The sequence below is a fragment of the Lycorma delicatula genome, chromosome 12, assembly GCF_047948215.1.
Source record: "Lycorma delicatula isolate Av1 chromosome 12, ASM4794821v1, whole genome shotgun sequence".
NCBI lineage: Eukaryota > Metazoa > Arthropoda > Insecta > Hemiptera > Fulgoridae > Lycorma > Lycorma delicatula.
The window spans coordinates 1,569,580-1,596,677 of NC_134466.1; the positions used below are offsets into that span (position 1 = coordinate 1,569,580).

General features: G+C 30.6%; 2 protein-coding genes across 2 annotated transcripts in view; both read left to right on the forward strand.

The window, feature by feature from the left end:
- LOC142332962 (uncharacterized) overlaps positions 1-27,098 on the forward strand; it is a 386,939-nt gene that overhangs the window by 28,313 nt on the left and 331,528 nt on the right. The window lies entirely within an intron of this gene.
- The window catches only part of LOC142333323 (uncharacterized), a 33,083-nt gene continuing 6,594 nt past the window's right edge, over positions 610-27,098 (forward strand). Inside the window, exons 1-6 of the mRNA XM_075380343.1 lie at positions 610-748; positions 2,174-2,323; positions 3,098-3,247; positions 9,251-9,431; positions 10,216-10,325; positions 26,443-26,592. Coding sequence (XP_075236458.1) covers positions 2,177-2,323; positions 3,098-3,247; positions 9,251-9,431; positions 10,216-10,325; positions 26,443-26,592 — 738 coding nt within the window. The 5' untranslated portion in view covers positions 610-748; positions 2,174-2,176. The remainder of the gene's footprint in view (positions 749-2,173; positions 2,324-3,097; positions 3,248-9,250; positions 9,432-10,215; positions 10,326-26,442; positions 26,593-27,098) is intronic.

Below are 27,098 nucleotides of genomic sequence, written 5' to 3' on the forward strand. Positions count from 1 at the left end.
AAAACAGGCCATAGCTTTAAATCTTTTTTTTTCATGTGGTTGTATAGTTATATTAAAAAGGCAAAAAAGGTTTTTCTTTAGTTTTCCTTAAGATTTTTACTGAGAAAGAGAGTAAAAAGAAAGAGAAATTTCTGTAATGAAATTTCTTAGCGGCTAATGCATCAAAGAAGATTGCGACTAACCGATTTTTGAGAGTAATTTTATTAATTTTAATTATACGCTTTGTTCAATATCAACTAACAGGATACATAGATTTAAATAAATAATAATTTTCATTATATTAATATTATTAATATAGCAAAATATATAAAATACTAAATAACAAATTATTAAATTTGTGCTTAAATAGTTGGCAGCTCACAAACATCCACTAGAAACTGTTGATTGGGAATGGTTTCCCCAACAAAACCAAAAAACAATGTAATTATTATTTTGTATTGAATATTGATTCATATTAGCCAGGAGGTAAGTAAAGTTTACTTATTTTTTGTGAAATAATGGGACCGAGTAATAACTGCCCCGTTGGAATATAGGAAATTAGTCATGATAAACAACAGTCAGATATTCAGAATGATACAGAAGGCATGGGAAACTCATTGGTTCCACACACGTTTGTTCAGTAGAAGCCTTGAGAATCCATGGTGGTTGCCAACTTGCCACCCTATTTCATTGTTTTTACATATAAGGTGGTTGGTAGTCATTAAAGTTATTTTTATTTAGTGAAAGAAGTGTGTTTTATATACGTGTCGTAAGTATATTAATATAACTAAATATAATAATATAGAAAACTCTATAATAACACATTTAATAATTAATCACATTTGCATAGTTAGAATGTAAGAAATACTTACATACTTTTTGGTAAATTATAGAAGCTCACCCGTGATGGAGTAAGACTTCCTAATTAGCAAACGGGAAATTAGTCGTGAACAACAAGAAACAGATATTCAGTATTATTTTGGAGGCTATATACTTTGAAGTATTCTCAAACAATTATAATAAAAACATTAAACATATTTACAGAAATAGGCAAATTCGATGAGCTTGTGACTTTCAATTGAAATCATATCTTACATTTAAAACTTTTTTTGATTAAATTTGATGTAGTGGGGTCATGATTGTTCAATTCTCTGAAAGATAGTTGTGGAAGGTTCTTGTAAACTTTCTATAAAAAAGATAATCTCATATTTTTCTGTTAAATTTTTAACTTTTCCACAATGGCTTCTTTGCACCACAGAAAATTAATGCAGTTTGGCTTTACCAGAAACAGTGTAATAAATTTAGATGTTTAGTTAATTGTATGCTTCTCTTGAAATTTTCATCCAAAAAATCAGTAATGTGTTTATTAATAGTGTATAAGGGCTTATGAGAAGCTGCAGATTTAAAAGTTATACTGTCAAATGTTAGTGACAGTTAGTTAAAAGGGAAAGAAGCTTGTCAGTTTCAGTAGACAAATACTATGCTTGTGTTAAAAATACAGTATAACATTGAAATGTCATATTATGCTATTCGATAAGTATCAATTCTGGCATTTATCGGTTAAAGATGCTTGTGTGACAGAGTTATAACTAGGGTCAGGTTAGAGCACTCCCTTTTGACTCGCGTTCTTCTAATAGTTCATGGAAGACAGCCTTATTTTATGTTACTGGCATCTTAACTCTAATTGTCATTTTATCTGAAAATTTTTTGTATCTAAAAATTAAATTTTCATCTTTTATACAACTGAATTGGCTCCACTAATACTTAAAAAACATGCAATAATACTTTCTTAATTTAACATCAAAGTCTATATATCCAGTAAAAACTTTTCTTTTGTAAAAATTTGTATCATTTTAGGTAATAAAAAACGATGACTATTGTTATTGCCCACTCATGTATATTTTTTGGATATTTAGAAATTCATTTATACCATAAACTGTGGTTTTCATGTGGTGTTAGTTATAAATATAGATTATTTGTATAACAAGTCATTTCCATACATAACCGACACAGGCTCGTGCTTTAATACCTGCTTTGATACATAACAAGTCTTAAATTATCTCTAACAATGTAGTTAGTTCCAAGCTCTTGACTTCATCAGATGTTATGTTTCAATAATATTTCATTTAACATGCTTATTTTAAGTCACACTTCTGTAATAGAATATTAATATTACTTAATATTTTTTTTGCAGAGTATGGGTGCACAAACTGGTGATTCAGTTTTGGAAGAAAATCCATTATCCTTGCCCATTAAAAAAGAAAACATGCATGAAACAGGGCAGCAAGAATATTTATTTGTACATCTTGCCAAGACTGATGAGGAACTGATAATATTTAAACAAGTAAGCCATTTTCTTCTTTATCTGTTTTTGAGTTAAAAATGTCAACCTAGTTATTGTAAGAATTCTTAATTATTCTATTCATTATGATATTTTTATTTGCTGTTTGTTGCTCACATATAATCATTTTGCATTTATGTGTAGCTTGAGATATTTTGATTTATGGTGTAAAAAACATTTTAGTAGAGTATAGGACGATAAATAGCTTTGTTTAACCGATTGCATCTAACATTTTGTACAACAATACGTAACAAATAAAATACAGTGAGCAGGTGCCTCACGCCTTAAATGAAGGTGACTAACATAGTCATTTTATACCCACATTTAACATTGTTTATAAAAATGTTTTATAACAGTACAAAGCTATCCTTGCCTTTATGAACCTTGTTTAGTTTGTTACAGAAACTTTGTTATAGGTTTTGATAATCCTTATTCTATGACATTTTTGTTTCCAAACAAGGTTGATGTGTTTTTTTATATTTACACCAACAACCTGTTTCTTTTACCAAACCATTTAGATTGTGGTTAAGATCATTTTTCTATTGATCTATTAATTTACTGCAAATGCCTACAATATTTCACTTTTCTGGAACTATCATGTGTGATTATATATTGAAAGGTTCCAGTTGAATATTATTATAGAAGTACTCACATGGATGAGTTATTTCTATGAAAACCAATTTGTTTTATCATTGTAAGAAAAGTAGATATATTTTTAATATTTGTTAATTATATAAAGATAATAAATTATTATTATTATTTTATGTTTTGCTGCAGAGTATGGATGCACAAACTGATAGTTCATTTTTTGATGAAGATCCATTATCTTTGAGTATTAAAAAAGAAATCAAGCATGAAACAGAGCGAACAGAACATTTGATTGCTCCTGTTGCTATGACAGATGATAAACCGACAACATCTAGACAAGTAAGATATTTTCATTTACTTTTTGATGGTTTACCTAATATTTAGCATTCTAGTTTAACACTAGATATTTTGATTAAAAGCTTAAAAAAGTGATACCAAACTGTATGTGAAATGATAAAACAGTATGTGTAGGATTGTACGATTGACAAGTCACTCCTGAAAACTCGTGGCTTTTGTTAAAGAATAAACATTCCGAGCGAGGTTTTATATAAGGTCTCTTGTTTCTTTCTTCGTAGTGCCAAAATATACTGTTCCTCATCACACAACAAACCTACTGAAATGCAGCTGATATATTCTTGCAAGTAAATTTATAATCTATTCACAGAAACCAGTTTTATGAAGAACATTGTTGTCCTCAGAGAAACTACTTCATTGTGTCTCTTATGGTACTGTAAATGTGGCACAGCCATAACAAATTCTGTAACATATCAAACTGTTTACTACCTCCCAACAGACAGCATGTTGCATTATTGCTGTTGAAACATCCATAAAACATAGAAATGAATAAACATAAGAAATATTGTACTTCTTAATACCATTCTTATTGATCTTTGATAACAGCCATGAGGCTACTCTTCCAGGATCTATAATTCATGCATAGTGTTTAGTATGGTATTTATGAGGGTTCCTTGTGATTTTTAATGTGGTTTTATGCCATTTCTCTAGGATTTTTCAGTATTCCTTGATTAGAATCTTTTTTTCATGTGTTTTAAATTATAATCGGTAATTATAATAAAATGATTATACAATAGTAATAATAGTACTGCATGATATAAACCTGAAAATTAGTAGAATGTATTGATATGCCACTATTTTTTAGCAAAAAAATTGCTTTTTTGAAGCCATGGTGTGCATCAGCTTACTCAAAACAATTTCTTAGAGTTTCTTTGCACAGATAATTTTAGAAAACTTCTGTTTTAAGTACATGAACCAGGAGTATTTTCAATGTCCTTGACGAAATTGTTCATTAATCCTAGTTTGATATGTAACAGAGGTAGATACACATTTTTAGGCTTTTCTTTTCTAATAAATGGTTTTCTGTCCCTACTATCCCATTCACACAATAAACAACAGTAGTTTATGTAACCAAGCCGCAAACCACTAAATATAAATGCAATCACTTTCAAATCACCACAAATACTACATTTATATACTGCATATTGAAGCTTTTCCAATATAGATTTAATATTTTTATAAGTTTCTTTCATAGTAGCAGAGTGGGCCACAGGTACTGACGGGAATTTATTGCCATTATGCAGAAGCTGGCTTTTAAACTAACTTTAGAGGAATCTATGAACAAGTGCCATTCTGTTGGGTTATGTTCACTACAAAGTGGCTGCATAAGAGAAGAAATGTCATTACAAAACGCTAAGGCATTTTCTTCAGAAAAACAACTTTAAATTCAGAATGATGATTACGATAAGTGCTACATTTCTTTGTATTCCTTTGAAGAAGATTCCATCCTTTTTGCCGGGAAGCAAGCATTCCAGACTGTTTTTTTGATACTTTAAATCTTTTATGAGTTCGTTAAGATTTACTTTAATCAGTAAATGAGGCTCAGATGAAATGCTTTGCTCATAAGTTGTATCACCAGAATCTGTTTATTTTTCTTTCTTACTTCCACCAGACTCTGAGCTCCCTTCATCTAATGTCACATGTTCTGGAGACTTTGGTGTTGTCAATTCTTTGCAGTATGGATCTGTTCTCATTGCGGATTGTAAGTTTGATTACAACACTCTATGTTTTGATTTTGATGTAATCCCTTTAATGTTTGCTAAGCAGAAATAACAGTCAGAAGAGTGATTTTTGGGTTCCTCCAAATCATAGGGATAGCAATGGCATGTGGCGTGTGACATTTTTCCACACAGTGAGAAACCTAGAACATGATAAACAACAGATATATGGGACCCAGGCCCTTGTTTTAAAGTTCAAGAAAGTAAAGTGATTTAACTAACATAATACAGATTCCTCTTCAGTATCTTAACATCAATTTTTTTTCATGAAAATATTTTTGAAAACCCTATTCAATAATTTGGAAAACTGCTGCCAGTGAACATTGCATTAATAATTTTTTAATTCATAAATTTGCAAAATAGTAGAAGTTACATTTTGCACAAAACCCCTCAAAGAATGATAACGAGATAGAGATCTAAAAGTACTCGAGTAAAACTCAAAATTATAAATATAATTTATTTTTTAATGATTTCTCAATTTAAGTTGAAGCTTAACAGATAATCATATAAACTCATCACGAGATAACTGAATTTTAATGAGTGGTAGTATTTTAAATCTAGTTTTAAAATAACTATTTTTTCTTACTTAGTTTTGTTAGAACCAAGGGTTTTACAGAATTGTAAAACAGCTTATACTAACAATACTGAACATGTGCCTCACCTCACTGGATGAGGTGAGGCACATGTTCAGCAGATTCTTCTTTCCTTTTATTCAACTGAGTTTTGTAAACAATAAACTAACCCGTGGTACAATGAGATGTTGTACTATACAATTCCTTAAAAAATCAGGTTTTCTTTAAATTTGTATTTCTAAATTCCCTGCCCTTGCAGATCTGAAATCGCCATAAAAGTAGCTATAAGACTCCATTGAATGAAAGCAACATGTAAGTGGCATCAGCCACAGTAATTACTTTATTCAAATTAATAATACTCACTATACAATTAGTTCCTTTCAAGGTGTCACTAGTAGGGTGGATTTACATTTTAGTAGGTTTGACATATAAATTTACAAAGAAGTATGATTAGCTCACAGAAGAAAGTAACGGAATACAACTTCACTTTTAAATTTCTTAAGGAAGCTCATCATGGGATTCTTTTATCATGAGATTGATTTTGCAAATTCAAGTGCCAAATATCTCATGTAATGTTGCCAATAACGATGGTCAACATGATTTTTGTCTCATGAGTACCAATAGGTGTATTTAATGCAATTCTTTATCCTGTTTTCAAATATGTATTCATAATTTCTCCATTACCTACAGCTTCTTTGTTATTTTAATTTGTATAAATATTTAAAAAAATTTTTTTTCATTGTCAACTAAAAGATCCTAGAGAATTATAAATATGATTGAACCAAATGAGCTAACTCAAAGAGTAGTGTTGTTATTGTTGTGTAGATTTAGACGTGTATAAATATGTACAAATGTTACCTAGTGCAGCATACATTCATCAGAACAATGCCAGTTGTGAGATAGTGAACCAGGAAACATGTCATTGTAAGTGCTTTGTGTGTTACATATTTACAATTTTATTTCTTTTAATTAGTCGTTAGTTACAAATGCCTAGAGTTTTTTAAAATCTTTTAACTTCTTTTTTTATGTATGTGGTGAACTAGTGCTCTAGTCCCAAAGGCGAACTTTATTTTGGGTGTAAAGTCAAGACCAAACAAGGGCCTGGGTCCCATATATCTGTTGTTTATCATGATCTAGGCTCCCCACTTCCTTCTCACTGTGTGGAGAAATGCCACACGCCATATGCCATTGCTAAATTTACTAAAATTACTCTTTTGACTAAATGATTTCTTACAAAAATTACATGTGAATTTCTTCAACAGTAGGAATAGAGAAATGTGTTTTTAAACTACAGCTTTCATTAAAAGTTTTTTTGCAAAAATTAAAAGTGAAATTTTTCTCATCTGTATTAGTAGAGATATGTGTTTTTAAATTACTGTGTCGAATAAATGTTTTTTTTTTTTTTTTTGACAACATGAATATTTAAGTGTGACTCTAAAGTAGAACTCTGAGTGAAAGACTCCTGACAAAAAACACATGAGTGAATAAGAAGATGAGAAGATATGACATTCCTTTCTGTAACAGGTTTTTCTGTAATTTGCAAGCATGTTTCTTTAAAAGTAAAAGTGTTGAAATCATCATATTCTTCATTGAAGACAATCACAAATGCACTTATAATTTAATTTATTGCAAATCACACATTTTGATGTCTGTAAAATACTTCCAGTAATTCTTTCTTCCACATCATCAATAACTTCTTCAATAAGATCCTAAAAAAAAAAATGTAGCTGTTGAGTTAAAAATCTATCGTAAAAATTTGTTATTTTAAATAATGCCAACTACAAATTGAACACTTTATACTTTAATATTAAATATCTTATGTTCATATTTAAGCAAGCACTTTATATTTGTTTCAAAGTAGCAAAAATAAAAATTTCATTTATATTAGCAGTTAAAATACAGAGGACAAAATGTAACACAATCAAACTATATGCTACATAGCGCAGAAATTAAAACTGGTCAGTCAACAGGCAATTTCATAATACCAAATAAAAAAAATTTTTTTTTAATTTACTGTAGTTAAATTCTGTTAATATTAACTGAAAATAGAACCCTGTAAATAAGTGTAGATATTTTCCAAACTCATCCCCAGATTAAGTGATTGGTCATTACATTTGTTCTTAAAACATCAAAGACAGCGAAGAGTAATAAAATTGGTTTTATCATTTTTATTAGATATTCATCTACTGGAAGAATTGAATGAAATGAAAAATAAGAGAAAACAGGCTTAGTACTGGATGGGTGAGTCAAGTAAATAATGAAAGAATTATATACTGAAGATCCAAAATTATATTAATTGACCATGAAAATGTCAAACAAATTATTTTAATTTCTCTTTAATACATTCTGATGCACAAAAATGAGAGTGCCATGAGAAAAGCAGTGTAATAATTGTATGTTATTTATCTACAAGATTGAGCTACACATTTCTAGAGAAATGTTATCATCATGTTTCTAAATCACATATATTCAGATACATATCATAAGTTTTTAATGCAATTTATAACCTGCTGAGAAATTTCTTAAAATATTTTTTAATGTGTTTTGATTTAAGAGAACTCTATGAGCAACAACGTTAGATCTTTAAAAACATATAAAGTAAAAAAACGATTTAATAATTCATCATATTTGCATAGCCAGAAGGTAAGAAATACTTACGTATTTTTTGTGAAATTATATAAGCTCACCGGTGATGGAGTCAGACTTTCTAATTAGCAAAACGGGAAATTAGTTGTGAACAACAAGAGACAGATATTCAGTATTATTCTGGAGGCGAAATACTTGGAAGTATTCTGAAACAAGTTTAATAAAAACATTTAACATATTCTTGGAAATAGGCAGATTTCAGTGTGCTTGTGTTTTTTCAATTGAAATCATATCCTACATATAAATGATATTTTTGATTAAATTTGATGTACTGGTCTTGATTGTTCAATTGTAGAAGGTTCTCGTAAACTTTCTATAAGAAGAGATACTCTCATATTTTTTTGTTAAATTTTTCACTTTTCCACAACGGCTTCTTTGTGACACAGATAATTAATGCAGTTTGGCTTTACCAGAAACAGTGTAATAAATTTAGATGTTTAGTTAATCGTATGCTTCTCATGAAATTTTCATGCAAAAAATCTGTGATGTGTTTATTAATGGTTGGTTGATAATGGCATATGTGAGGCTGTAGTTTTACAAGCTTTTCATGTCAAATGTTACTATGTCAGATTAATTAAAAGGAAAAGAAGCTTGTCAATATTTTACTGGCATCTTAACTTTTGAATTATCTTTTTACATCTGAAAATTTTTTGATTCTGTAAAAATTAAATTCTCTTCTTTTATACAAGTTAATACTTAAAAAAACTTGCAATAATCTTTGTTTAATTTAGCATCTATACCCATTACATACCACGTAATTATAATTATACCATTATAATTTAGTCTATATACCCAGTGAATACTTTTCTTATGAAAAATATTGTATCATTTTTAGTAATAAAAAATGATGACCTCTACTGTTATTGTCTACTCATGTATATTTTTTGGAGATTAAGAAATTCATTTGTATCATAAACTTTGGTTTTCATGTGGTGTTAGTTATAAATATAGATTATTTGTATAAAAAGTCATTTCCAGACATAACCGACACATATTAGTGCTTTAAAACCCGCTTTGATAGTCACACTATTAATATTACTTTTTTTTTGCAGAGTTTGGATCCACAAACTAGTGATTCAGTTTTGGAAGAAAATCCATTATCTTTGCCCATTAAAAAAGAAAAAATGCATGAATCTGTGCAAGAAGAACATTCTTTTGTACATCTTTCTAAGACAGATGATGGTCTGACAATATTTAAACAAGTAAGCTATTTTCTTCTTTATCTTGTTTTAAGTTAAAAACATAAAACCTAGTTATTGTAAGAATTCTTAATTATTCTATTCATTATGATATTTTTATTTGCTGTTTGTTGCTCACATATAATCATTTTGCATTTATGTGTAGCTTGAGATATTTTGATTTATGGTGTAAAAAACATTTTAGTAGAGTATAGGACGATAAATAGCTTTGTTTAACCGATTGCATCTAACATTTTGTACAACAATACGTAACAAATAAAATACAGTGAGCAGGTGCCTCACGCCTTAAATGAAGGTGACTAACATAGTCATTTTATACCCACATTTAACATTGTTTATAAAAATGTTTTATAACAGTACAAAGCTATCCTTGCCTTTATGAACCTTGTTTAGTTTGTTACAGAAACTTTGTTATAGGTTTTGATAATCCTTATTCTATGACATTTTTGTTTCCAAACAAGGTTGATGTGTTTTTTTATATTTACACCAACAACCTGTTTCTTTTACCAAACCATTTAGATTGTGGTTAAGATCATTTTTCTATTGATCTATTAATTTACTGCAAATGCCTACAATATTTCACTTTTCTGGAACTATCATGTGTGATTATATATTGAAAGGTTCCAGTTGAATATTATTATAGAAGTACTCACATGGATGAGTTATTTCTATGAAAACCAATTTGTTTTATCATTGTAAGAAAAGTAGATATATTTTTAATATTTGTTAATTATATAAAGATAATAAATTATTATTATTATTTTATGTTTTGCTGCAGAGTATGGATGCACAAACTGATAGTTCATTTTTTGATGAAGATCCATTATCTTTGAGTATTAAAAAAGAAATCAAGCATGAAACAGAGCGAACAGAACATTTGATTGCTCCTGTTGCTATGACAGATGATAAACCGACAACATCTAGACAAGTAAGATATTTTCATTTACTTTTTGATGGTTTACCTAATATTTAGCATTCTAGTTTAACACTAGATATTTTGATTAAAAGCTTAAAAAAGTGATACCAAACTGTATGTGAAATGATAAAACAGTATGTGTAGGATTGTACGATTGACAAGTCACTCCTGAAAACTCGTGGCTTTTGTTAAAGAATAAACATTCCGAGCGAGGTTTTATATAAGGTCTCTTGTTTCTTTCTTCGTAGTGCCAAAATATACTGTTCCTCATCACACAACAAACCTACTGAAATGCAGCTGATATATTCTTGCAAGTAAATTTATAATCTATTCACAGAAACCAGTTTTATGAAGAACATTGTTGTCCTCAGAGAAACTACTTCATTGTGTCTCTTATGGTACTGTAAATGTGGCACAGCCATAACAAATTCTGTAACATATCAAACTGTTTACTACCTCCCAACAGACAGCATGTTGCATTATTGCTGTTAAAACATCCATAAAACATAGAAATGAATAAACATAAGAAATATTGTACTTCTTAATACTTCATGTGTAGTTTTTAGTGTGGTATTTATGTGTTTTCTGGGGGTTCCTTGGGATTTTTAATGTGGTTTTATGGGGTTTTTCAGTACTCATTGATTAGAATCTTTTTTTCATGTGTATTAAATTATAATTGGTAATTATAATAAAATGATTATTCAATAGTAATATGACTATTGCATGATATAAATCTGAAAATTAGAATATATTTAAGTGCTATTATTTTTTAGCAAAGTATCAGCTTTCTCAAAACAAGGTTAATTTCTTAGTTTCTTTTCACAGAGAATTGAATTCATATTTAAATGGTAGTATAAATTAAATTTGTGCTTAAATAGTTGGCAGCTTTAAACATCCATTAGGAACTGTTGAAACCATTCCCAGTATTGAATTCACTTTGCACAGTCTCTGGCCAATAACTGTTGAATCGCTTTATATTGGACAAGACTGAGCTAATTACAAGTTGCAGTTGTTTTTCTGTTAAGCTAACTTTTGCATGGATTTGTTAAGACTACATCACATAGTTGTCTATACGTCTTCATCAAGTACTTATGGTGTACCACTTCACTCATATTTCTTTACTGATCCAATCTCCCCAAAGTCTTCGATTAGTGTTCGTACGCTATATAGATTAGGAACCAGTATACCTGGAAATCTAAGAAAATACTAATCTTTCACTGTCTGTATATACTCCTTATGCTTATGAAGATGTGTTAAATGAGAAATATTCACTGTTCAGTGTGCACATGGAAAGACAGCTTCAATCATATCTTCTTTAGTTGAGACACATATTCTTGTCGCAACATCCTGATCGGGTCATGGAAGCTAACTGCATTCAATACAGAATTACAAACCTTTGTAGAAAACATTACTCATATTAACACAGAATAAAATCCCTCAACCTATAATCATGTTTATGTTGGTATGTAGTTACTTTTCGAATGCACTGGATTATGAACTTCCTGTTAGAGCTCGCGCTTTAGAATGGTATATTTTCATCAAGTTAGATGGTACCAGTGAATTTAATTGACAGAATCTGATAACTGCTGAATATTTTGTCTACAAAGATGCTAATCTTGTTACCAAAATAGCTGTGAAAAAAATATGTGTGGCTTTGTGTGAGTTGTAAAGGGTGAGAAAAATTCAGTCTCCTTCTTTAAAAATTGACCATAAAATACAAACAACTTAGTGATTGATTTGCCCTGTTAACCAGTTTTAGAGATCTTAGCAATGAAATTTATATAATTTATTTATAGAGAGATCCTTTCATCATTACTCGAAATTTGATCAATATTGACTGTTGAAGAAAAATAAGTAACTTCTTAATAATCAACTAATTTTTTCTAAATGATGTGTTACTGAATTTGGATCTCAGGTGTTAATTACATGCTAAGATGCTATTGTACTGTTTTATCACATTGTTTGGCCAAAATTGTGCAAGAATGTTTCCCAAACATTGATACAATAAACTGTAGCTTTGATACTGCAATAAATCCACAATTGATCCGAAGTGATGTTCACTTTTTTTTGTCTTCAGTCACTTGACTGGTTTGATGAAGCTCTCCAAGTTTCCCTATGCAGTGCTAGTCATTTCATTTCGGTATACCCCTACATCCTACATCCCTAACAATTTGTTTTACATATTCCAAACGTTGCCTGCCTACACAATTTTTTCCTTCTACCTGTACGTCCAATATTAAAGCGACTATTCCAGGATGCCTTAGTATGTGGCCTATAAGTCTGTCTCTTCTTTTAGGTATATTTTTCCAAATGCTTCTTTCTTCATCTATTTGCCGCAACACCTCTTCATTTGTCACTTTATCCACCCATTTGATTTTTAACATTTTCCTATAGCACATCATTTCAAAAGCTTCTTATCTTTTCTTCTCAGATACTCCAATTGTCAAAGTTTCATTTCCATATAAAGCGACACTCCAAATGTATACTATAAAAAATCTTTTCCTGTAATTTATATTAATTTTTAATGTAAACAAATTATATTTCTGACGAAGGCTCGTTTCCCCTGTGCTATTTAGCATTTTATGTTGCTCCTGCTTCGTAAATCTTTAGTAATTCTACTTCCCAAATAACAAAATTCTTCTACCTCCATAATCTTTTCTCCTCCTATTTTCACATTCAGTGGTCCATCTTCGTTATTTTTACTACAATTCATTTCTTTCGTTTTGTTCTTGTTTATTTTCATGCAATAGTTCTTGTATAGGACTTCATCCGTGCCGTTCATTGTTTCTTCTAAATCCTTTTTATTCTGAGCTAGAATTACTATCATCAGCAAATCGTAGCATCTTTATATTTTCACCTTGTACTGTTACTCCGGATCTAAATTGTTCTTTAACATCATTAATTGCTAGTTATATGTAAAGATTAAAACGTAACGGGGATAGGGAACATCCTTGTCGGACTTCTTTTCTTATTATAGCTTATTTCTTATGTTCTTCCATTATTATTGTTGCTATTTGGTTCCTGTAAATGTTAGCAATCATTCTTCTATCTCTGTACTTGAACCCTAATTTTTTAAATTGCTGAACATTTTATTCCAGTCTACGTTATCAAATGGCTTTTCTAGGTCTTTAAATGCCAAGTATGTTAGTTTGTTTTTCTTTAATCTTTCTTCTACTGTTAATCTGAGGCCTAAAATTGCGTCACTTGTCCCTATACTTTTCCTGAAACCAAATTGGTCTTCTCCTAACACTTCTTCCACTCTCCTCTCAATTCTTCTGTATAGAATTCTTGTTAAGTTTTACTGCGCAGTAATTCTACAGGTATTCCGTCTATTCCAGGAGCCTTTCTGCCATTCAAATCTTTTAATGCTTTCTTAAATTCAGATCTCAGTATTGCTTCTCCCCTTTCATCTTCTTTGACATCCACTTCTTCCTCTATAACATCATTTTCTAATTCATTTCCTCCGCATAACACTTCAATATATTCCACCCACTTGTCGACCTTTCCTTTCATATTATAAATTCGTGTACCATCTTTGTTTAACACATTGGATTTTAATTTATGTACCCAAAAATTTTCCTTAACTTTCCTGTATGCTTCATCTATTTTACCAATGTTCATTTCTCTTTCCACTTCTGAACACATTTCTTTAATCCACTCTTCTTTTGCTAGTTTGCACTTCCTGTTTGTTGTATTTCTTAATTGTCGATATTTCCTTTTTACTTTCTTCATCACTAGCATTCTTATATTTTCTAAGTTCATCCATCAGTTGCAATATATCATCTGAAACCTAAGGATTTGTACCAGTTCTCTTTGTTCCACCTAAGTTCGCTTCTGCTGATTTTTAAGAATTTCCTTTTTAACATTCACCCATTCTTCTTTTACATTTTCTGCTTTATCGTTTTTACTGAGACCTCTTGCGATGTCCTTTTCAAAAATCTTCTTACCTCCTCTTCCTCAAGCTTCTCTAAATTCCACCGATTCATCTGACACCTTTTCTTCAGGCTTTTAAACAACAATCTACATTTCATTATCACTAAATTATGGTCGCTATCAATGTCTGCTCCAGGGTAAGTTTTGCAATCACTGAGTTTATTTCTAAATCTTTGCTTAACCATGATATAATCTATCATCAGATAGATTATATCTTGCAGTATCGCCTGGCTTTTTCCATGTGTATATTCTTCTACTATGATTTTGAAACTGGGTGTTGGCAATTACTAAATTATACTTCGTGCAAAACTCTATAAGTCGGTCCCCTCTTTCATTCCTATTGTCCAGCCTGTATTCACCCACTATATTTCCTTCCTTGCCTTTTCCAATGCTTGCATTCCAGTCTGCCAACTGTTATTTAATTTTCATCTCCTTTTAGGAGTTTAATTGCTTTGTCAATTTCTTTGTATACACACTACTTCATCATCATCGTAGGCGCTTGTTAACAATCATTGTCGGTTTAAGTTTTGATTTTATCCTTATTACAATGATTTTATCGCTATGCATTTTGAAATACTCTACTCTCTTCCCTATCTTCTTGTTCGTAACAAAACCTACTCCTGCCTGCCCATTATACGAACCTGAGTCAATTATTCTAAAATCACCTGATTAAACGTCGTTTTCCTCTTCCCACCGAACCTCGCTATTTTTTACTACAGCTACATTTATCCTATCCATTTCCCTCTTTAAATTTTCTAACCTACCAACCTTTTTTACACTTCTAACATTTCACGCCCCGACTCGTAGAATGTTATTTTTTAATTTTCTGGTGACCCCTTCCTTAGTACTCCCCAGCCGGAGATCCGAACAGGGGACTAGTTTACCTCCGGAATATTTTACCAAGGAAGGCACCTCAATCATTGCTATACGAAAATGCAGAGAGCTACATTTTCTTGGAAAAAAGCAGCTGTAGTTTTCCATTGCTTTCAGCTGCGCAGTACTCAGAGGACTGAGTACTACTGATATGACTGATAGGACTGAGTGATGTTGATATGACCATTTAAGTCGTCCTGACCTACACCCTTAACAACTACTGAAAGAGCTGCTGCCCTCATTCAGGAATCATTCCTTAGTCTGGCTCTCAAGAGATACCTCTCCGATATGATTGCACCTTCAGTCCAGCTACTCTGTATCACTGAGCACTCAAACCCCTGGCAAGACCTTGCTGAAACGGCAAGGTCCCATGATTTATAGAGGGAGATGTTCACTAGCTAACACTAAATGTCATTACTACGTGTTAATTAATTTTGTTATTTTTTTAAAGATCTATTTGTTGCTCATAGAGTTCTCTAAAATCAGAACACATTTAAGAATCATTTAAACAAGACAAATTATTTCTCAGCAGATTATAAATTGCATTTTAAAAACTTATGTTATGAATCTGAATATATGTGATTTAGAAAGATGATAACATTTCTCGACAAATGTGTAGCTCACTCTTATAGGTAAATAACATACAATTATTTCAGGTTTTATCTCAGCATACATTGCTTTTCTCGTGGCACTCTCATTTTTGTGTATTAGAATGTATTAAAGAGAAATTAAAATTCTTTGTTTGACATTTTCATGGTCAATTAATATAATTTTGGATCTTCAGTATATAATTCTTTCATTATTTACTTGACTCACCCATCCAGTACTAAGCCTGTTTTCTCTTATTTTTCATTTCATTCAGTTCATCCAGTGGATGAAAATCTAATAAAAATGATAAACCGATCTTATTACTCTTCTGCGTGTTTGATTTTTTAAGAACAAATGTAATGAATGACCAATCACTTAATCTGGGGATGAGTTTGGAAAATATCTACACTTATTGCCAGGATTCTATTTTCAGTCAATATTAACAGAATTAAACTACAGTAAATTTAAAAAAATTTGTTTTTTTTTATTTGGCATTATGAAATTACCTGTTGACTGACAAGTTTTAATTTCTGTGCTATGTAGCGTATAATTTGATTGTGTTACATTTTGTTTTCTGTATTTTAACTGCTAATACTAACAAAATTTTTATTTTTGCTACTCTGAAACTAACATATTGTGCTTGCTTAAATATGAACATAAGATATTTAATATTAAAGTATAAGTTGTCAATTTGTAGTAGGAATTATTAAAAATAACAAATTTTCCGATAGATTTTTAACTTAACAGTTACGTTTGTTTTTTAGGATCTTATTGAAGAAGTTATCAATGATGTGGAGGAAAGAATAACTGAAAGTAGTTTACAGAGATCAAAATGTGTGGTTTGCAATAAATTAAAATATAAGTGCATTTGTGATTATGTCATCGATGAAGAATATGAAGATTTCAACACTTTTTCTTTTAAAGAAAAGTGCTTGCAAATTACAGAAAAACCTGTTAAAGAAAGGAATGTCATATCTTCTCATCTTCCTATTCACACGTGTGTTTTTTGTCAGGAGTCTTTCACTCAGAGATCTACATTACAGTCACACTTATCTATTCATGTTGTCAAAAAAAACTTAAAATGTAATTTTTCTAAAAAAACCTTTAATCAAAGCTGTATTTTAAAAACACATATCTCTACTAATAGAGATGAGAAGAAATTCATTTGTAAATTTTGTAAAAAAACTTTTAATCAAAGCTGTAATTTAAAATCACATCTCTCTATTCATACTGGTGAGAAGAAATTCACTTGTAATTTTTGTAAGAAATCATTTAGTCAAAAGCATCATGTAAAAAGACATCTCTCTATTCATACTGATGAGAAGAAATTCACTTGTAAATTTTGTAAAAAAACTTTTAATCAAAGCTGTAATTTAAAATCACATCTCTATATTCATACTGGTGAGAAGAAATTCACTTGTAATTTTTGTAAAAAAACTTTTAATCAAAGCTGTAATTTAAAATCACATCTCTCTATTCATACTGGTGAGAAGAAATTCACTTGTAATTTTTGTAAGAAATCATTTAGTCGAAAGCATCATGTAAAAAGACATCTCTCTATTCATACTGATGAGAAGAAATTCACTTGTAATTTTTGTAAGAAATCATTTAGTCTAAAGCATCATTTAAAATCACATCTCTTTATTCATACTGGTGAGAAGAAATTCACTTGTAATTTTTGTAAGAAATCATTTAGTCTAAAGCATCATTTAAAAACTCATCTCTTTATTCATACTGGTGAGAAGAAATTCACTTGTAAATTTTGTAAAAAAACTTTTAATCAAAGCTGTAATTTAAAATCACATCTCTATATTCATACTGGTGAGAAGAAATTCACTTGTAATTTTTGTAAAAAAACTTTTAGACAAAGCAGTCATTTAAAATCACATCTCTCTATTCATACTGGTGAGAAGAAATTCACTTGTAATTTTTGTAAGAAATCATTTAGTCTAAAGCATCATTTAAAAGCACATCTCTCTATTCATACTGGTTAGAAAAATTTTACATGTAATTTTTATCTAAAAACTTTTACACAAAAGTTAAATAAGGTTGACAGAGTGGTATAAATTATCTCTTATTTAGTATGGGGTCTTTGCAGTTTGTAGCTAGTTTTTTTCTTCTTTTTTTTGCATTGCATATACACTATTATTAAAACTAATTATTTTATACATCGGATCATTTGGAATGATTTATATAATGTATGTACAATTCTTTTAATAAAAAAAACTTTTTAATAACTTGTATATTAAATGATTCATATTCCTTTATTTAAGTTTGTCTAAGAAATTTGGAGACATTGTATGCCAAAATTGTGAATACATTTATGGTTATTGAAAATTAACATTTTGAGACCGCATGCAACATTTTTTTCGATAAACGTCTACAATTTTTGTGTCCACACAATAAACCCTACACTATAGAACTTCTACGGTTTCTGTTCACCGACCTTTTGGTGTACGGCTTATGGTTTTCACAGACCTTTTTTGAAACTAATTTAACACCATTCAGGTTGTTGTTGCAGAGACTGAAACAAATCGATTATTCTGATAAGTAGAAATAATAATAAAGATAGATTTCTAAAAATCTTTATAATTTATTTTTTTTATTTTTAACGAGCTGATAAACTGCATTTGAAACACCGAAACACAAAATTTGAGTTTAATAATATTAACGTATTTATCTGAGTGTTGAGAGTATGAAATAACCCCTCCCCATCGTTTACGCAAAACATTTAACGGGATAAACCGTTTTAAATAGTTCTAGGTATGTCAAAATGAATAAACGAAAACAGAATTTTCACACGGTTATTATCGCTTGACTTGCAGTAAATAGTTTATGTTCAGCTTATGGTTTTTTGTGAAAAATATTATAATACACAGAAATAGATACACGCCGATTTAAAGTTATTTTATATAAGACATATGCATTTGAAAAGAAAATAATAATTAAATAATATTAAAGCCTTTTGCTTTAACGTGAATATAATTTATTTTAAACAAAAAATATTGCAGCAAGATGTTCTAATAAAATGTTATTTTTATTGAAATTACTTAAATTGTATTCCTAACAATCTATAGACAATCAGAAAAATGTATTGGGATTTGGGAAAAAGATTAATAGTACTCTTCCGATCGAAAATACTCTTTAAAGATTAATCGATGCAAAACTCTATTATTAATTTTACCTATAGAATAAAAAAAATTGTTTTTATTGTATAAAATTAGGGTATTTTTAAAAACCGTGTGAAAAATAGTAATAAAATTCTTTAAAAAATTTTAGAAAACAATTTTTTTTTTCATTTAATCCATTTATCTTAAAAATATAGTTTTATGTTATATTTAGTTAATCGTGTTTCTAACTTACTAGAAATTTTATAACTCGTTTAAAGGGGTCCATTAAGTGTTGCTTTCACAATCTTTATGACTGTAACGTATGTGAAACATGTGTTGTACAAATGATATAGTTTAAGAGCAGTAATGCCTATCTGTATACCCAGTCCATGCGCTGTCCCAGTCCCAGCGCTGAATAATCATCTACTTTTGAACGGCATTGTCATGCTGATACGTGAAAGTAAATTTGGTTCAGCGAAGAAGGTATGTAAAAGATACTTCATGCCTCCTTTATTTTAGTAAGGCACACGGGATGTTTGTAATTATCGGGAACGGCTACTTAATTTTTAAAAGTGATTTTTCCTGTTTCAGGTTGTCTATAATCCTTTTAATTACGATGCCCGTTATAATGGGTACCGAATTAAAAGAGAACCGCTAACAACTAAACCCAGTCGCCGCATGTAACATTTTACGAATGAAATGAAACTATGAAGACGCAAGTTAAATTAAATTCTATAACTACATTAGCAAAAGTTTATATATTTACCAAATTTTTACAAAACACGTTCGAAATAAGCGTCCGACGGAAGCATGCATCTTTGTGCTCGGAAGAGCTTATTGAGAGACGCCAGAAATTGGTGTTGAAAATTCGTTTTCAGTTCATCGATAATGGTGGAGGATTTGGTTCGTAAACTCTTTCCTTGAAAAAGCCCCAAACGAAAAACTGAAGAGAAATCTGGCAAACGCTGAATCCATCGTCCTCTACTGACAATTCGTTCTTTTACACAAAAAAAAACCGCACGAACATGTGCTAGTGAATTTTTTTATGTTTCTCCGTCGTATTTGAAGAAGCCGTCCCCTTTTCACCATTTGTTAACCGATAGTAGAAATCTACAAATATTGTACGGTAATACTTCTGTATCGACAATCCGGTCGCAAAATGGTGCTGTTCGATATCAGAATCGTATCGTACACCGAATTTCTCATCATGAAATGGACGAATAAACATCCGGTGTGGCTTTTCAGTCATCCTGTACCTGGTGCCAATCGAATTAACACGCCCGGTTAAATGAAACCGTGTTTCGACCGACATGAAATTGAGCATCATCATCAATTGAGCATATTTCTTCATCGGTTTTTAAACGCCGGATAGAACAATTAAAACTTTTCGGTTTCTATTCTCTTAAATTTTTGCAAAATCGTTACACGGTACGATTTCAAATTAAAATCGTGAAGATTCTTACGGCAAGATCTGCATTTTTTACCGCTTTGTTGTGATAACTTAAGTATAAATGTTTTCCGACCGGCAGAAATTCTTTGAATATCAGCTTTTGCCTCCGGAGTCGTTCATTTCGTTTTGCCTTTGAAACCGATCCCGTTGAACGCTACTTTTTAAACAAATCGCGTACGCTATTCTGCTGAGCTACTGGCATTCGGAAATCTTTCCGCGAGTATTTGACGCGTTTCCTGAAAGGATCCAGAACGCACTTACCGTTTCCCTTTAAAACCCCTTCCCTCGACCTAATAAGGCGTTTTAGAAAAATATAACTGTAAAGAACGAAACTATACAGCGCTGAAGCACGAACGGTTTGCAACCGACAGTTAACAGACGTAGTAGTAGAAAGAAGCAGCGTTAAAAGTGACCTCAAATAATTGTATTTGGAACCGGGTTCGGTTCTGTTTTAAGTCTCTCATCTTGTGCATATGAATGTAATTTCGCTCCGTAATAGATCATTTCGAACTAATATAAACTGTAAAATAATCAAATACAGAATTAGTAAACGGAGTAAAATATGTGAGAACTTATTAAATGAATTTCATTATGCTAAAACAAGTTTGAAAAATTATTTTACGAATTATTTATTAAATTAAAATCTGCAAGTAATTCAATAAATATAACGTTTGATATACGAAATCTGTTGAGAAAATAACCGAACGCTTTTAATTACTCGTCAACGGATATATTTAGTGACGTGCGGCTGGCAGAATTTGTTTCGCATACCCTCCTCTGAAACCACGTGTTCTTGGATTGTTATTTGAGTTGCACTCAAATGTAACAGTATAAAGAAACAGTAATGTAACAGTAGAAAGAACATCGAGTGGATGTTTGTCGGCGATTTCTTGAACAGACCGATCACGTCAATTTCGAAGCTATGTTCACTTTTTTCGATTTTAGTGAATTCTTGCCTGTATGTGAAACAATGAACCGTGCGTACTATAAAGGCGTTTAACAACGGTTACGCGAAAAGAGAACGGAGTTGTAGCGAGACAGCTCACGGTTCCGTGAAAAAAATGTGTTTTTTGACCCTATTTTTGGCGTTTTACATGGGATATATTAGAAACTAAGAGAGATACAGTTCTGGGACCTATTTTTTTCGATTTCCCAACTCAAAACCCGTAAGAAACAATTGAATTTGCCCCTTAATTGACCTTCCCAGAATTTCAGAAAGCCTTAAATTTACCCGGAGGAACTGAAACTCGGTCGAAATCTTTCACCCTGTATAACTCGCTAAAGAAACGTTTTTGGATCTATGTTTATATGAACTTTTTTCTTATTTTTAGCCTCTAGAATGAGATGCTGAAGTCTTTCCCTATCACTCTGTATAACGGAATTTCGAAATAAAATACAATACTATACTCTTTTTTTCCCCAATTTGTCACTTAGTTTATTTCTACTTTCCGGCTACAGCGATATATACTGCTACAACAGTTACAGCTGCAACGGGAAATTACTAGTAAATCGGTCAAAAAAATGTCTAAAAATTAGTATTTTTTTTTTTTTAAGTTTGGTGCCTTAAGGTGACGTTAACCCCCCTCCCTCCAAATAAATTTTAAATAATCTGTTTAAATAAATTTTATATAATTTGAAAAATAAATTTTTTATTCCAATGCTCCAAATTCAAAAAAAATATTTTTATCAGTCGGACGTTTGTGCGTGTGTATGTTGGCTTGTGTTTTGTCTTATAATTTTGGAACCCGTGGACCGATTTTCTTTAAACTTGGCAGACAACAGGCACTATCTTGGAGGGGGGAATGTATTAAACGTTTGCGAAAACTGGAAAAAGGGATCAGGGTGTTTGGCCGAAATAAAATTTCAAATTTTTAACCGAGGCACTTTAACAAACAAAAGTTGAAAGTTAAAAAAACAAAAGTTTTTAATCGATATGAGAAATTACAAAAAAAAATTTTATTTAATATTTTCCCCCGAAGAATTTTTTTTAATTTACTTTACTTTAATTAGGGGTACGGCCGGACCGGGATTATATTTAATAGAATTACACTTATGCAGAGAAATATTTTTCCCGTTTTATGAATTTTTAGTTACCCTTTTTGGAAATATATTATAGAAACTCTATAACAGTTAAGCTACAGACTATCGACTGACTGACTTCAATACTGGAAACAACTGGTATATACAGCACTGTACCAAATTTTTAGATCCTATAATGCCTCTACAAAAATTAAAAATTTTTAAACGGCGATAAATACCCAGCTTTTTTAAATAAGTACAAAATTTTATGTTATCAATGCCTTATATTTATATGTAGATAAACCGCAATATTTGAGCTAAATTTCAATTTTACATTAAGTCACATTAAGTCGGCATTAAGCAGATAATGAAAACAATTACAACAAATATAATTATAAATACGAGGGTTATTTTTTTTTCAAGGTCCAATCACTCACAATGGTGCACCATTGGTGAGAGACTTCAATACCGCAAACTGTGTGCGAGATGAGTTCCCAAGATGCTGTCCGACCATCACAAATAATGAGAATGGATGCCTCCCTAACGTTTCTCCAGCACTACCACAATGAAGGAGAAGATTTTTTGAACAAAATTGTCACAGGGGACGAGACACGAGTCCATTTCGAAACTGAAGAAACAAAAGAACAATCCAAACAGTGGATGCATTCTCCTTCTCCCAGTAAACCGAAGAAGTTCAAGCGAACCTTCCTTCTCCAACAGAAAGTGTATGGCTACTGTGTTCTGGGACCAGAATGGAGTTCTCTTGGTGGAATTCATGGAACGTGGTACGACCATCACTGCGTGACTCTTCAATGTCTACGAAGGGCGATTCAGAATAAGGGGAGAGGAATGTTGTCATCAGGCATTGTCATTCTCCATGACAATGGTCGGCCGCACACTGCAAAGAAGATCCTGCAGCGTTTTCATCGGGAAGTGTTTGATCACCCACCATACAGCCCGGACTTAGCTCCATCTGATTTTCACCTCTTTACTCACATGAAACGCCGGCTAGGAGGACAAGATTTTGGCACAGACATCGAGCTGCAGACCACCGTAGAAACATGGCTGAAAACAGGCAGCTCCGTTCTATGACGAGGGTGTCGGAAAGTTGGTACCTCGCTACGACAAATGTCTAAATCGGAGTGGCGACTATGTAGAGAAATAGCGTAACTATGTAAGTACTTGTTACAAATAAAAAATTTTTTATTTTCACTGTGTTTTTAATTTTGTGACCGATCGGACCTAGAAAAAAAATAAACCTCGTAAATAATATTTGTTTTTCTTATTTTAAATGCGATTAAGGATACCAAAGTATGCCATGTTCCGGCATTTGCCCTATTGTATCAAGGGAAACCGTGGGAAAACCTTGATAAGAACAGCTTGAAAATATTTTTGTCTATGATACATTATCAGATTACAGGCAAATAACATAAGTAAAAAAAAAACTTATACGTTATGATAATACTAAAATTTTAATTATAATAAATCTTTATGATTTATAAATTTCTTCCACATCTGATATCCATCCTTTTTCCCTGTTAAAAAAAAAAAACAAAAATTATTGTAATAACGATCTACAATCTCTTATCAATAAAATATTGTTACCGGTTATCCCTATCTTCAGGAGAATATACAAAGAATTGAGTGAAAAAACACATCTATAATGATGGTTCATTGCGAGTAAAAAAAAAATAATCAGTTATTTTTCCATTATAAATAAATAAAAAAATTTTTGTGCTTTAATGAGCAAAGATTGTTTACTATGCTCAATTTACAATGTATGAACATAATTCTGCCTTTCGTATGAACAACGTAAACAAGCAAATCGATTTCAACTTTAGATGACTGAGATAACATTTAACGAATCAATCTTTTTTTAACTAATATTTCTTCTGCTACCTCTTTAGGCTTCGTATTGATGGCATATAGACCCACAGTCTGGTCATTGGAACTCTTGCTAATTGTAATCTTACGTAGCAATTAATTTACTGTTAAAGCTAAATATTTAAAACTTATATTTAGGTATAAAATAAATAATAGGGTACATAGGCATACTAGGAACAGACTTTCCTTTTATAACTAGACTGATTTACTGTTAACAACTCTTCTTTTAGCTGCGCGATTACCGACGTGGTCGATGTCTGTACACCTTTATGGTCAGAAGCATGAATTTAGCCGATGGCAGGATCTACCTTCGCAAAAACAGACTTTGTTTGCTATAGTTGAATGAATCGACTGATTCCTGTACATTCAGTTCAGCAGTAAGGCTTATACCATAAGCCCTTAATGACAGACCGTTTTTCCTCTGGCTATGTTGCTGTCTAGCATCCAAGAGTGTTTATTTAAACGCGTTAATTAAGTCTTGTATTCTGATCGTTAAATAATAATACATTATATACATCGTTATGCTACTTCGTAGATTATAAAAAAGGTACTACTTCAGAATTTGCCTGTATAGACCAAGGAGAACTGTGGTAAAAGCTTGATCACAGCAGCATTACAAAATCATAATTCTTAAAAAAAATTTATGTGATTAAACATATATATATATATATAAAATATTTTTTTGAAAATTCAAATATTTCATCAACATATTGACCACTGTGCTAATTAAATTAAAAAATAACAAACACCACCAAAATACAGTAATAGAAAAAAAATCTAAAAAAGTGGAGTTATGTTATTACAAATTTTGTGGTTGTCCGGCACGAGTGGGTTTCCGGGTTCGAATCTCGGTTAGGCATGTCATTTTTAACCGGAGGTTAAAAAAAAAATTGTGACTGCATAAGAACATTTTAGTCATTTTATCTGTGTTGTCTTCTGGTGCATGGCCAATTACCTTCAGATCCTCTCCTATTTCTCTGATCCATCTGCATCCTGTCTTGATGTTTTTCAATTCGAGATTGTAATGTACTGGAACTTTCTTGAAGTCTTGAATCTTCTGATTCAAGAAGATTTCTGCAATTAAATATTGGAGTAATAAATTGTAAATTGCAAAAAATTAGCAAATATTTCAAATAACTTTTCATTTGTTAAAAATAAATATTTTGTTAATAGGCTATTAATTATGATTCTGACCATCTAAAAATATTGGGCTGTTGCCTACTGTAAGGTATTTCTATGCAATTTATTGAAATTATTAATTTATATTGTTCAAGTTGTATCTTTCTTCTACCTGCAATAAAGATATATAAATGACTTGAGTATTTATTGTTTTTCCATAATTAATTTTAGTGTTCCTTTATAATTTTATTTTATAATAACATAGTGTATATTCAAAACTTTGATCGTATTGAGAATTCATGTTAACTGTGTCTCGATTTGTTTTGAATTTTTAATGTTTACTGTATATATTTTTTGTTTTTATTTAAACATGAATGTCTTTTTTCTTTTTCCTTTTTTTGAAAGCGTTTTGTATTATTTTTAAATTTATCCATTAGGATTAATCGATTACATTTATTACCAAATTACAGTAGAATTCATTATAATTGGCTTCTATAAAAATAAAAATTATAAATAAAATTATTGAATATAATGAACGCTACAATAAAAAATATGTTAATTCCTGAATTTAAAAATCATAAAATTTGTTTACAAACATAACAAGTGTGTAATTATTATTCAGAACTAATCCATTAGTGAAAAAAAAACTCTAGAATTTTTAGGTTCCTTAGTTCTAGTTTATAAAACTGGAAATGAAACTGTAATGTTGCAAAGAAAGAAAATGAGGAATAATATGTAATATGGAACAAAAGAACTAAAATTTTAAAGGGTTCAGAAAAAATTCTAACTTATTTTCCAAGTGATTATTACACTGAGCAATAAATATACTAAGTGCAATTGAGTTTACTTGTTTCTTACAACTAATAATGACTTCTAATTAAAAATATAAATACTGTGGTTTTCATGTGGTGTTAGTTATAAATATAGATTATGTGTATAACAAGTCATTTCCATACATAACTGACACAGGTTAATGGTTTAAAACCCAGTTTGATATATAACAAGTCTTAAATTATTTTTAACAAAATAGTTAGTTCCAAGCTCCTTGACTTCATCAGATGTTACATTTCAGTAATATTTCATTTAACATGCTTATTTTAAGTCACAATTTTGTAATAGAATATTAATATTACTTAATATTTTTTTTTTGCAGATTATGGATGCACAAACTAGTGATTCAGTTTTGGAAGAAAATCCATTATCTTTGTCCATTAAAAAAGAAAACATGCATGAAACAAGGCAGCAAGAATATTTCTTTGTACATCTTGCCAAGACTGATGAGGAACTGATAATATTTAAACAAGTAAGCCATTTTCTTCTTTATCTGTTTTTGAGTTAAAAATGTCAACCTAGTTATTGTAAGAATTCTTAATTATTCTATTCAAGATGATATTTTTATTTACTATTTATAGCCCACATAACATGTTGCATTTATATCTGGCTTGAGATATTTTGATTTATACTGCAAAAAAAGTTATTAACGAAATATAGGGAGGTAAATAGCTTTGATGAAAAGATTACATTTAACACTTTATGGTAGATAAACATTTTGTACAACAATACGCAACAAAGAAAATACAATGAGATTGTACAATGAGATGAAGCCTCATGCTACGAACAAAGCCTCCTAATCGTATTCATTTTATACTCAGATGCAACATTGTTTACAAAGATTTTTCCACTTTTCCATCAGAAAACGGTACGCACTTTCTCCCTTTGAACACTCGCATAAAACTGATTGGTCAAATACATTAAACAAGCGTAGCAGAAAATTCAGAAAAAGGAAAACTTTGTATTCAGTAAGTGTTA